Source organism: Rhinolophus hipposideros (genome assembly GCF_964194185.1).
Source record: "Rhinolophus hipposideros genome assembly, chromosome: 6".
Lineage (NCBI taxonomy): Eukaryota > Metazoa > Chordata > Mammalia > Chiroptera > Rhinolophidae > Rhinolophus > Rhinolophus hipposideros.
Genome location: NC_138052.1, coordinates 17487228 through 17500452, shown reverse-complemented (window position 1 = coordinate 17500452; position 13225 = coordinate 17487228). Strand labels below are relative to the sequence as shown.

At 37.6% G+C, this 13225-nt stretch overlaps 1 protein-coding gene across 6 annotated transcripts in view; it reads right to left on the bottom strand.

Annotated features, from left to right (window-relative positions):
• The window catches only part of RAB3GAP1 (RAB3 GTPase activating protein catalytic subunit 1), an 85735-nt gene that overhangs the window by 8917 nt on the left and 63593 nt on the right, over positions 1–13225 (bottom strand). For all 6 annotated transcript variants that reach the window (XM_081052161.1, XM_081052162.1, XM_081052163.1 and 3 more), the window contains exons 18-19: positions 8511–8648; positions 5071–5298 (exon numbers count right to left, since the gene is read on the bottom strand). In XM_081052161.1, coding sequence (XP_080908287.1) covers positions 5071–5298; positions 8511–8648 — 366 coding nt within the window. The remainder of the gene's footprint in view (positions 1–5070; positions 5299–8510; positions 8649–13225) is intronic.

Genomic DNA, 13225 nt, shown 5'->3' with positions numbered 1-13225 from the left:
AATTGTCCAGATTTTGCCAATAAGAGTCCCACGTTAGCTCCTTATGAAATGCCTATAGGTTCTGATACATATAGTGTTTCCATTATTTTTCAGAAATTCTCTAATTTCTCTTTGTAGTTTCCCTTTCACTCAAGTACTATTTAATGTAAGGTTTTTAAATTTCCAGGTGGAAGGCCTGGGTTTTTTTCTTGTTTCATTTTTAATTTCTAGTTTTATTGCAGAGATCGGGGTATTGGTTATTTCCATTATGAAACCTACTGATGTTTTGTGTCCTAATATATTGGTTTTTGTGAAAGTTCCATGTGTGCTTGAAAAGAAAGTACAGACTCTATTATCAAGACAGTGTTTGCGATAAATCGAAAAGATCGAGCTCATTGATTATCTTGTTTAGATCTTTCCTTAATTTTGTCTACTTGACTATCGTGTATTGAGAGTAATGTGTTAAATTTCCTATTATTACCATTTCGATCTGTTTCACCTTTTATCTTCTGTGGTTTCTGTTTTATGTCGATGGTTATTGTGTTACCTAGTGTATAAATATTAACAACTGGTACATCCTCAATGTGAAATGCCACTTTTAATTTACACAGGAATTCAATTTCTTAAGTATTACTCGTCTGCAACCTTTTTAAATATGCTATCTTTATCAGGTTTAGGTACCAATGTTATAGTTATTTCATAAAAATATTTGGGAGAATTTCCTCTGATTACTATGCATTGAAATAATTTATGGGACCATCTGGTCCTAAAAACCTAAACCTCAACCCTAAACCCGACATCTTAATGGGGGAAACCCTAGAGGTATTCCCACTTATTTGTCTCATTTAATGCTTTTCTGCTTTCATTTTTTGTTTGGTATCAGGATCATAACCCCTGCTTTCTTATTGTTTTCATTTACCTGATAATCTTTATCCATTGTCTACTTTGCAGCCTTTTTAAATCACTAAATCCCCTGTTTATAGCAGAGTTGGGTTCTATATGACAATCTTATATTGTAACTATTCTGTGTGTGATCTTTACTATGTGTTCTCTGCTTTCTGAAAAATTTTCTGTTGGTACTTAGGAAGGTTTATATTTTTATTCTAGTAGCTATCCTTGCATTAACACCACTTGTGTTGCCCTTAATGCCCTTATATCTTTAACTGTTTATGATCTGGTCTGATAATTTTTAAATGGTACCCTCTGATTAACGACTATTACCTAAGTAACAATCAATGATCTCATTCTACTTTTCTCCTCCTTTCTACTTTATGCGAACACTCAATCTTGACATATTCTTCTTCTACCCATGTCCTCACACAGTTTTGGTCTTAGCTTTAAAATTAAATAAATGATTTAATCATCACTGGCCCTTTGCCAAAGTCTCCCCAGTCATCTCTTGGCTGGATGACGTTCAGCTTTCTACACTATGTTGTACAACAAGGCAGCCACGAGCTACATGCAGCCATTTAAAGCTCCAGTTCCCGTGTTGCACTGGCCACACTGAAGCCACACGTGGCCAGTGGCTACCACTATGGACAAAATAGCTAAAGAACATTTCTAACACTGCAGAAAGTTCTAGTGGACAGGACAGCACTAGTGGACTCGTCAGGAAGGGCACATCTGTAGTTATACTCAGATAAAACTGTTTTTCAGAGGCTTGATTACTTGAACATCTTGGGGGGCTGTAACATCTTTGGTTCATACTTTCTGCTTACATTTCTTGAAAATGCTGTTCCACACTGCTTTGCTTCTGAGAAATGTGATACCTGTCTAATTGTCTTCCCCTTGTAAATTATTTTTCTATTTTTGCATGGAGGTCCTAAGGATTTATTTTTTAATATTTAAGGTCTAGTAGTTCTACAGTCACATACTTTGAAGTTCATTACTCCTGTTCAATTTTCCCCTGTACTCAAAGAGCCCTTTCAGTATGTAAATTAGGGTTTTCTTTTATTTCCAGAGTTTTCTTGGATAACAGTTTTAAGTATTAGTTCTGTTCTAGTATTTTGATTTTTCTTCTTCAAGGACTCTGATAAAATATTATTCCTACTTTTCCTATTTTCCATTTCTACCACTTTCTCTCCAACCCCTTTTTAACTCCTTAATTTCATTTTCATTCTCTTGGCTGTTTTACTGCTTTTCCTTAATGCCTTTTATTAAATTTAAATATGTATCTATTCTCCCTTGGCCTCTTGTAATTTAGTCTTTATTTCTGATATGGTTGTCTTTTTCTTCTACTTCTACCTGAGTTAAACCAGCTGTGGTTTCATTTTCGTTGCAGGGTTTTTTGATCCATTTTTGCTATTGGTTTTAGTATTTGTGATTAAACATAATTCTTCATATCCCCCATGCTTGTTTGAGGATATCTGATTCATTATGGAATGTTATGTTACTTTTTTTCTGCTTCATGGTCGATTTTCTATGAAATGTTTTTATTAGCGGAAATGATCCAATTGCATTTTTTGTTTTTTACAGTAGTTTTGTATTGGTGTGATCTGCTCTTTAGTACTCCTGGTTATGCCACAGTTTGAAACTGCCCTCTTCTGCACAATTTCTTGAATGAATGGCAGGGGATGAAGGAAGTTGATACATCTTGTTTCTCTTCCATTCCTGCAGGATCCTTAATTTTCCTTTCTCTCTGATCACTGTTTTATCTCTAAGGGTAAGTATCAGCCCTTCTCTGTCTATCTGGTTCTTCCCAAGCAGCGTCTTGCTAAGTGTCCATTAGGCCCCTTTCCTGTTGCCAGTGCTGCGAACCACCAAGCCCTCCCTGTGTTAAGTATTTTGGCATGTAGCGTTAGGCTCTTTCTGGGGTGATTCTGTGCTCCATCTAAGTCTTCTGCAACTCCCAGCTCTTCTTCAAACTCCCTGTCCCAACTCTCTACACCCACAGGCTTATGGCAGTAGAAACTCATTGGAATTTGGTTTATTTCTCTACTTACAGTTAATTGAAGGTCACTGCAATCTCTATCTCCTAGTAATGTTAAAGGCATGAATTTATTTACTTATTAATTTCATGGGGTTTGGGGGGAGACAGGGGGAGGGTGTATGTTTGGGGAATCTGATATCAGGCAGCTGCTACTCTTCTCCAGAACACCAAATATTTTTCAATAATTGCAAAGCAGTCCACTAAATGATCATGCCATAATTTATTGAACCAAACCTTACTTTTGGTAACTTTGGTTGTATCTACTTTTTCACTAAAAAATGTTGTTGAACATCATTCTTTTTTTAATTAAATTTATTGGGGTGACACTGGTTACTAAAATTATATAGGTGTCAAGTGTACATTTCTATAATGCATCATCTATATATAGCATTGTGCTCTCTACCCAGAGTCAGTTTTCCTTCCATCACCATATAACTGGCCCCCCTTTCCCTCTTCCCACTTGGTAACCACTAAATTGTTGTCTATGTCTACGAGTTTTTGTTTTTTTGTTTTGTCTTGTTCGTTGCTTTCAGTTTTGTATACCACGAGTGAAGTTCTCATTTCTCTTTTCCTGTCTGACTTATTTCACTTAGCATGATCATCTCAAGATCCATCCATGTTGTTGCAAATGGCAGTACTTCATCTGTGTATGACTGAGTAATATTCCATTTTATATATGTATCATATCTTCTTTATCCATTCATCTATCAAAGGACACTTTGGTTGTTTCTATGTCTTGGCCACCGTGAATAATGCTACAGTGAACAGAGGGGTACATATATCTTCACAGATAAATGTTTTCAGATTTTTGGGGTAAAGACCCAGGAGAGGGATTGCTGGGTTGTATGGTAATTCTATTCGTAATTTTGTGAGAACTCTTCATACTGCTTTCCACAGCAGCTGTACCCCTTTACATTCCCACCAGCAGTATATGGGGGTTCCTTTTCCTCACAGTTTCTCCAACACTTGTTACTACTTGTCTTGTTGATGATAGCCATTCTGACTGGGGTGAGGTGATATCACATTGCGGTTTTGATTTGCATTTCCCTAATAGCAAGTGAAGTTGAGCATTTTCTTATATATCTGTTGGCCGTCTGTATATCTTCTTGGGATTATGTCTGTTCAGGTCCTCTCCTATTTTTTAATTAGACTGTTTGTTTTTCTGTTGTTGAGTTGTATGAGTTCTTTATGTATTTTTGATATTAGCCCCTTATCAGAGGTGTTGTTTGCAAATATATTCTCCCATTTGGTTGGTTATCTCTTTGTCTTGTTGATGGTTTCTTTTGCTATACAGAAGCTTTTTAGTTTGATATAGTCCCATTCAGTCATTTTTGCTTTACTTCCCTTGCCTCTGAGGTCAAATTCATAAAAATCCTCTGAACCCAAGTTCCATAAATATAGTACCAAGTTTTCTTCTATGCAATTTATTGTTTCAGGTCTTATGTTTAGGTCTTTGATTTATTTTGAGTTAGTCTGGGTACATGGTGACAGATAGCAGTCTAGTTTCATTCTTTTGCATGTGGCTTTCCAATTTTCCCAGTTCCATTTATTGAAGAAGCTTTCTTTGCTCCATTGTATGTTTTTGGCTCCTTGTTGAAAATTATCTGTCCATGTATATGTGGGTTTATTTCTGGGCTCTCAATTCTATTCCATTGGTCTGTGTGTCTGTTTTTCTGCCAATACCATGCTGTTTTGATTATTGTCGCTTTGTAGTATAAATTGAAGTCAGGGAGTGTGATACCTCCGGCCTTGTTCTTTTTTCTTAGGATTGCTTTGGCTATTTGGGGTCTTTTGTGATTCCATACAAATCTGATGACTGAACATCAGTCTTGTACATTGATCTTTATGCATTTCTCATTCCTTCCCTAATACATTTCTTGGTAGGACTGCTAGGTCAAAGGAATAACCATTTTTAAGGCTTTTGACATATGCTGAGACAGTCCAACGGTAAGCACGTTATATAAAATATGCACATCTTATTTTTCAGCCTATTTGCAACCAGTTCTAATTTTAAATGTGAACAGTAGATCTATAAAGGGCTCACTAAATTTCAGTGCTTTGTTTCTCGTGTGTGTCCAAAGCTCTCACGTCTATGACAGTGAGTTTCTTAAGTGCTACCACAGTAAGTAGCATTTCAGCATTAGATACCCAACCTCAGGTACCTTTTCTGCCTCCCGCGTATCATCGAAGAGTCTCCTCTGCCTTCTAGCAGGAACTGGCTTAGCTGTCTCCCAGGCTTCCACCCACATGTTGCTGGGAATCTTCATTCGGGCACTCAGCTCTCCTTTCAGAACCATGTTGCCCTTTTCATCAACCACTTCCTCTTCAATATAATCCCGGGGGGAGTACCACCTCACAAAGTCTTCCAGAAAACAGCCTGGATTAGCTGCCTAAAACAAGGCACAGAAAAAAACAAAAACAGCAGAATCAAATAAAAATCAATAGTTACTGATAAATGTTTGCAAAATCATACTTTCCCTTTCACAAAAATCGTATTTAATCTTTATAAAATCCAGTATGTGACATGAGTTTGGGTGTTACCATTAAAACAAATCAGATGTTAAAGTCCCAAAAGCATTTTATTTTTTGCTATCTCCATTTTATAGAGAAAAAAAACATTTTCATTTGATGAATTTGGAAATAAAAATGTGATGTAAAGTGAAAATAATTCTCTTAATCAGATTTTAAGTTATATAAACAGTTTAAAATTACAGTATAACTACTCAATACTTAGAAAAGTACCAAATAAGTGCAAGTCAAGTAAATTAAATAATACACAACATGATGAGAATAATAACACAATAATGGAAAAGTTCTGCTCTTTTTTCCCCTCAATAAATCAATACTGGCACTGAAATATATATCAACTAACCTCAAAAATGTTCTATTCAGCCATCAAATTCTTGTGCTTTCTGTAACAATTTACCATCACATAAACTGCTTTTGTGTTAAGGAATTGGAATTCAAACTATTGTTTTTTAGGCTTCTGAAACCTAAGTAATTAAAGTTTTATTTAGTGGATAATTCTATAGAATTAACAATGGTGCATGCCAAATCCTTTAAGTAATTCTACATTCAAGCCTGTAAAAAAGTAGAGGCTTCCCAGTGTTAATGGTAAGGCACAGAGTCCTTTTGTGCACGTGTCCGTATGTATCGATAGAGTACCAAGGATGGTGCAATATATCACCCCCTAATACTCGAAAAATATATGTACACACATTAAACACACCTTCTGAGTTCCAGTCACTACCACAGCACACCCTTCCTGCTATGAACATGGTATTTCATTGCTTGGAATGGTAAGTGGTGTAAGCGTTAGCAAGAAAGTGCTAAGCAGAAGGTCCTTTTCTTTCTTAGGAAACAGACATGATGAGTGAGTCTTCAATGTGAAGAGTAAAACTGCCCTTTCCTCCTCAGGGAACTCACTGGCTACCAGCTGACCATCCCCACCAATTTAGGAAATCTCCCTGAGGGGATGAGGAATCAGAGGAAGCTCCTGACAGTTAGCAACAGAAACTTCAAAGGGCTACAGCATCATGGCAACAAAAAGCCGCTGGGACCCGCAAAGCGTCGCCATTCCTGCATGACTCAGGATTTGTGCACAAAGACCTGGACATTCACCAGACAGCACCACACAATAGGAGAACCTTTTAGAAAAAGAGAGAGAGGACTGGCGTGAAGAAAGTGAACTTTTAAAAAGGAAATAATATGAACTCCTGCACTACAGAATGTGTTAAGCAAGACATTTCACACCAGAATCCCTCCCTCTGCTTGTCCTTACTATATCAGGCTAAGCACACAGCTACCGCGGAGGGTCAAGGCTCACGGCAGCGACGGCTTATCTTTGTCCTCCTGTTACAGGGATGTACCCCACGGCATGCTGGAGAACAGCCCCTGCCCTGGCATGGTAAGGTGCAGGCGCTCAGGTACCTACCAGCATCCATCCAAAGCTCTGGGGACTCTCCCAAGGACCCCTAAACCAAGTCATCTCTACAAAAAGGGAAAGGCAATCACATCTATTTTAAAGTGACGACGTTTTTCCTTAAATACATTATCTGATTCTTACATAGGGGACATGTGTATAAGACAGCTATTTGAAATACAGTCTATTTTCTGATTAAAACAATGTTATCAGAGATTTGTACCTAGGTTGATCCAAAAGGGCCTGATGAACCACAGTTTTGCTGAAGTGCAATGTTAAAGGAATTAGAACTTTACCACCAGAGACCAATATGTTTCTATGGGGAAAAGCTTCCAATTTGGAATTTCTTTCCGTGCACGCCTCGCCGGGTCACGGCAGCAGGAGAGGCCCAGATGAGTATAAAGGCAGCTAGAGGTCAGGTGAGAGCAGCCACTGCAGAGGCTGGGACTTCCTACTACGCACACACACCCTAAGCCAATTCCCACCTCTCCTTTGGTCATTTAACACACGCCCTGAGAGCCAACTGGCTTCTTTATGCACTGCACCGATTTTGTTTTAAAACAACACATCCCTCTTTCTTGTTTCATAGCAGAATACAACTCACAGATTTTCTGTATCATGTTAGTCTTTAAGGAAAACATGCAGTTCCTCAGAGGTTTATTAAGATTTTTTCTTCTGGTCAAGATGAGGGAAATAAGCAGGAAAAGAGAGGCTCCCATGTATTGTCACATATCTGCTAGTAGGGGAGATGAAACTGGCATCGATTTCATGGGGTGTTTATGTTGAAAAAACAACAAACTCAGGCTGATCTGCATGGCACAAAAGCAGGACTACGCAGGGGCTATGGGACGGGAGGTGGAGGCCGTCACAGGAGGTGAGGGAGCGACGCCTGCGCCCGGGAGGAGGTCAGCGTGTCAGCAGTAGGACAGGGGAGCCCTGTGGCCACAGGGCTACCCACTTGGTTTTCTAAATAAATATACATAGACTGGCCTCTTCTTTTAAGAATAAGCAATTAAAAATAAAAAGACCTTTCTTCATGCCTGGGTTTTTAAGCTATTAAGCCAAATGTCACCATTCTCTGAAGCCTCTATGTTCTAGATTCGGGCCTGTATCTAAGCCTAAAGCAGTGTTCTCCAGGTCGCAAATGCCTGCTCATCCTAAATGGTGACTCGTCTGAGAAACCTTCCATGACTCACTCAGCAGAGCAGTCACCTTTTTGACCTTACCTTCAAAAGAGAACTCATCACACAGTAATTATTTACACATCTCCTCCCACAACCTCAATAGACTGTACCTGAGAATCAACATTGTATTTCTTATCTAATCACAGTGCAAGTCACAAAGTAGGAAATCAAAGGTCTGTTGAATGAAGGAACCTTAGGATAAATCCTAAGAGTTTTCTAAAAGTCTTGGGTTAAATTGGCTAAATATACACAACAGAAGAAAATATCCCAATGCCAATGCACATATAAAAATTATTCAATGTTCAACTATCAACTGTATTCAAAGATTGTTCTTTTTTCAAACTTAAGAAGCAACTTTGCCTATAACCTTAAGGGGATGGAAGTGGGGTGTTGTAACTACTAATGTAATAAAACCATTCATTTTATTGAGTGGCTTTCTCAGCGTCATCCCAGAATAGTTCAAAACAGAATCCCAAGCGCCGATACTGTGACCTACCTTAAAAGACTCCATGTCTGAGAGCAGACAGGCGCTCTGCATGCGTGCTCTGAGGTGAGCCCCTTCTGCTGATGTACCTAATTTAGCCAGAACCTCCGACTGCTCTTCTAGCAGATCTTCTGTCATAGGTGCTGGTTCCTGGGAAGCACAAAAGGACAAGGCTCATGAATAGCCTTCTTTTTTAGACAAAGCAGAATTATAAAAATAGAAAAAAGACAACAATGATTTCAGCTCTAGCAGTCACAAGATATGTACTTAAAAGAATTCAGAGAAATTCACAATGTAGGTTTTTGGAACCTACATTAAAAAGCAACAAATTAGTAAGAATAAATAAGACTTTCAGCATTCCCCCTACAACAGTTAGGATTATGTTTCCCTTGATGAGGACTGATATCTAAAAGACAGGAATTTGGGTGCACTGAACATTTTCCTGCTTATTAATGATACAGAAATGAAGTCGTAATGGTATTTTATGTATGTTATCACTAGTTGCAACAAAATCTTTATTATAACTAATAAGAGAAGAAAACTGATACATACGAAAAAAATTAAAGGCACATGAACTGAACCCCGACTAAAAGCCCCCAAATAACTAAGGTTTATGTTGGAGAAATTTCTTTGAGCTTAGGTTCAAAAGACCTTCTAATTACTAACTCCCATAAGAAGTTACTGGTTTTTTGTTTGGGGAATCAGACATTATATATTTTAGTGGTAACCCCAAATAAAAAAGCAGCTCAGGCAAATCTAAAGGATGATACAACTACAGAATCATTAAGAGAGTGACAGAAAACATTTCAAAACTTTCAAAGGGGTTTAGGAAAGTTCTCTGAGAATTGATTCCATTAGATTTTATATCTGAAATATGAAGAACTCAATAATCCAGAGACTAACCAAAAAAAGCTTGCCTGCTTTGTTATGAACTTTTCTATTCCTAGATAATAGGATAAGACCTAGAAGAAGTAAGTGACAAGAGCAGCTTGTCAATAAATAGATTCCTTCTAGATTTAAGGAGCTTACTATAAAGCAGGACTCCTTAGCCTCAGTACCACTGACAGTTTAGACTGGGTAATTCTGTCTCATTGTAGGATGTTTAGCAGTCTCTCTAGCCTATCTACCTACTAGATGCCAGTAGTATAACTCCACCTCACGACAATCAAAATGTTTCCAAACATTGCCAAATATCCCTGGGGGGCAAAATCATTCCCCAGTTGAGAACCACTGCCTTAAATAATTTTCACAATACACAAAATAAAACGTTTTTCTTGTATCATCCTATTTTTTAAACAAATGAATTTAAATGGGGTACTTTCAAACACTGCTGAAGAGAATATACTGTGTAATGGTCACAGACAACAATCTGGCAATCAATACACAGCAAGCATTTCAGATCACGCCCTCTGACCCCAAAAATCCACTTCTAGAAATATCACTGCAGCATTATTTACAACAGTGTGAAAAGTGGGGAGAATATGAATAACCCAGCAACAGGGAAATGGTTTGAAATAGGACAAATGGGAGGGAACTTCTCTAACTGATTATTTCTGGACTATGGAATTTTGAGTTTTTATTTTATTTTCTCTACAAGGACGGTGCATCACTTAAAGTCTCATATTGACACTCAGGGTTGAATAATAACTGGTAAAACAGTATGACAGTGTGGGTAAGAGCCTGGGCTCGAGAATCAGCAAGTCTGTGCCTGAATCCCAGCTCTATGACCTTGGACAATCACTCAAACATTCTGCGACTCACTGTTGTAAAGAATAAATACTGGCACATACTCGATAAATGCTACCACTTAAGAGATAAAATATTCAGCTTGTTGTAAGCTTCATACTCTACTTTATAATATCAAAACGCCTCAGTCAAATTCAAAAATTGTATGAATCTCTGATAAAGCAGTACACTCAAGAGCAGAGGCCTTCATTCTTTCTATTAAGGAGTGTTCACTGTCCTCTAGCCCTGAAATCACAGGACGGGAAGGAAGGAAGATGTTGAAAGGATCTGACCACCGCTTCCACCTAGAAATTTCAGGCCAACTGTAAGTGAAAAACATAATCAAGAGGAATATAAGCCAGCAGCATGAGGACCATGCATTTTCATACATACCACTTCTGAATATGCCCACAGCTTTCTCATACACGTGACCTCACGAGATCACTGAGAGATGGACAGGGCATTTTACAAGTGATGAAACTGAGGTGCAGAGATAACGTGTCTTGCCCAAGATCATCAAGTGGCAAAACTACCAAGTGGCAAACTTAGGAAGGGAATCCAGGACATGTCTGACGCTGACTTTGTGAACTACTAGTTTGGGTCCACTCCACTAACTCTGGACTCCTGCTCTAACAGATTCTTCATAGGTATCTCCTAGCCCCAACCTTAGAATACTGCGTAAAATCTGTAAGCTTTTCACAGACATAAATTTTAGGTTGACTTGTCTATATGAAAGGAACATGGGAGTATGTTTAAATCCTTATGAAGTGGGGCTGGCTCGTGGCTCAGGCGGTTAGAGCTCCGTGCTCCTAACTCCGAAGGCTGCCGGTTCGATTCCCACATGGGCCAGTGGGCTCTCAACCACAAGCCAGTTCAATTCCTCGAGTCCCGTAAGGGATGGTGGGCAGCGCCCCCTGCAACTAAGATTGAACACGGCACCGTGAGGTGAGCTGCCACTGAGCTCCCGGATGGCTCAGTTGGTTGGAATGCGTCCTCTCAACCGGTTCGACTCCCGCAAGGGATGGTGGGCTGTGCCCCCTGCAACTAGGGCAACTGGACCTGGAGCTGAGCTGCGCCCTCCACAACTAAGATTGAAAGGACAACAACTTGACTTGGAAAAACAGGCCTGGAAGTACACACTGTTCCCCAATAAAGTCCTGTTCCCCTTCCCCAATAAAAAAAAAATCCTAAAAAAAAATCCTTATGAAGCAGGGACCTATATAAAGTCTTAGTTTTTGTTTGTTTGTTTTTTGGGGTTATTTTTTGGTGAAGTGGGCAAAACTGATCACACATTTTTAGCTAACTTCTAAAGTTTGAAATTATATTAGTTGTAACAGATTATTTTGAATACCAACCATTTTATGTAAGTATATTTATAATGGTTATAATTCAAGTAAGATTAACTTTAAAGTAAGAAAGTAAAACGGACTAAAAATATGCCCTGGTTTATCTAACAGTAAGACATAAATTTCATAATAGGATATGTCTTGAGAGAAAAGTAAGTTGAAATTATTTCAGATTTAGATTATAAATTCAAATGTGGAAACTTAAGCACTTGAAATAAGTAAGAGGGTCATAGTCTTCTGAAGAAAAATAAAGCTTGAGCTTCCAGGACAACTTTCTTGGACTCTTTATTAACACAATCAAATCAAGACAATCTGCAACTAGATCATTAAAAACAGAAAGTGCTGTTAATAATAATATATGTGATTTAATCCTCAACAGCCCAGAGTAATACAAACCATTATTGGCTTTTAAAGTATTTAATAATGGTTTACTTAACAAATAAATAGGTAAGGTTTGAAAAGTGGAGATGCATTAGAACAAGATAGATACTTTGTTTTTCTTGACACTTATCACGACAATTTAACTTTTTTACCAGCTTTTGGTAACAATAATCAACATACAATAATTTGAAGAGTACATCTGCTATGTGTACACCCAGGGAACAATCACCACAATCAAGGTAATGAATACATCCACAACCCCCAAAAGTTTTCTATGCCCATTTTTGGAACATTCATCAAAAAGTGAAATGGTTCAATGATCTGTGATATATCTAGGCAATAAAACGCTACTAAGCAGTAAAAATGAATGAACTATTATTATTTAAAATTTACACACAACAATGTGTTAATCTCAAAATAATTATGCTGAAAGAATTACCACACCAAAAAACAGCCATACTATCGTTACATAAAATTTACACAAAATTCTAGAAAATGCAAACAACCTATTTCTTTTTAGAGAGAAAAACAGCAATACATTATTAGTAAGTGGTGGTGCCACAATATGAATCTAGTTCTACAATCCCAAAACCCAGGTGTACACCACAAGACCTCAATACCAACTACATGCTTCATAACAAAATAAGAGAAAACATTCACTTGGCTTTTAACATTACAATATTCTGTACTAATACTAAAATTTACCGATGAAATATCTAAAATATAATTTACTTTTTAAAGAATGAAGCAAAAAGCATAAGGCCTGTCAAACAAAAAAACTAATCTCACAAATGATAACCAGCTGGCAAAGAAACAATATCAGCATGGATAATAAAGTTAACAGAATTCATGTTTAAAATACCAAGCAAACATCCCAGCATCCTACTGTACAATTATTACAATTCATCAACCCATTTCAGAATATGAAAACTAGTTACTTTTAAGTAAATCCTTGCATCTTGAGAAGTAATACCAGACACTTATGTCTTATATAAGAAAAAGTCCTCAGAAGAATAACAGATAATAAAAATTGAGTGTTTATTTTGGACTAGACACTGTGCTATTATTCATCTGTAATGTATGATTTCATTTAAACCTCACAATTATGATTACCCCAATATACAGGAAAAGCATTTGATAAAACACAACATGTATTCATGATATCAACTCTCAGAAACTAGAAATAGAACTTCTTAATATGATAACTGATATCTACATCAGATACCCTCAATGATTATCATATGCATTCCTTCTGACATTCGGAACATGAGAAGG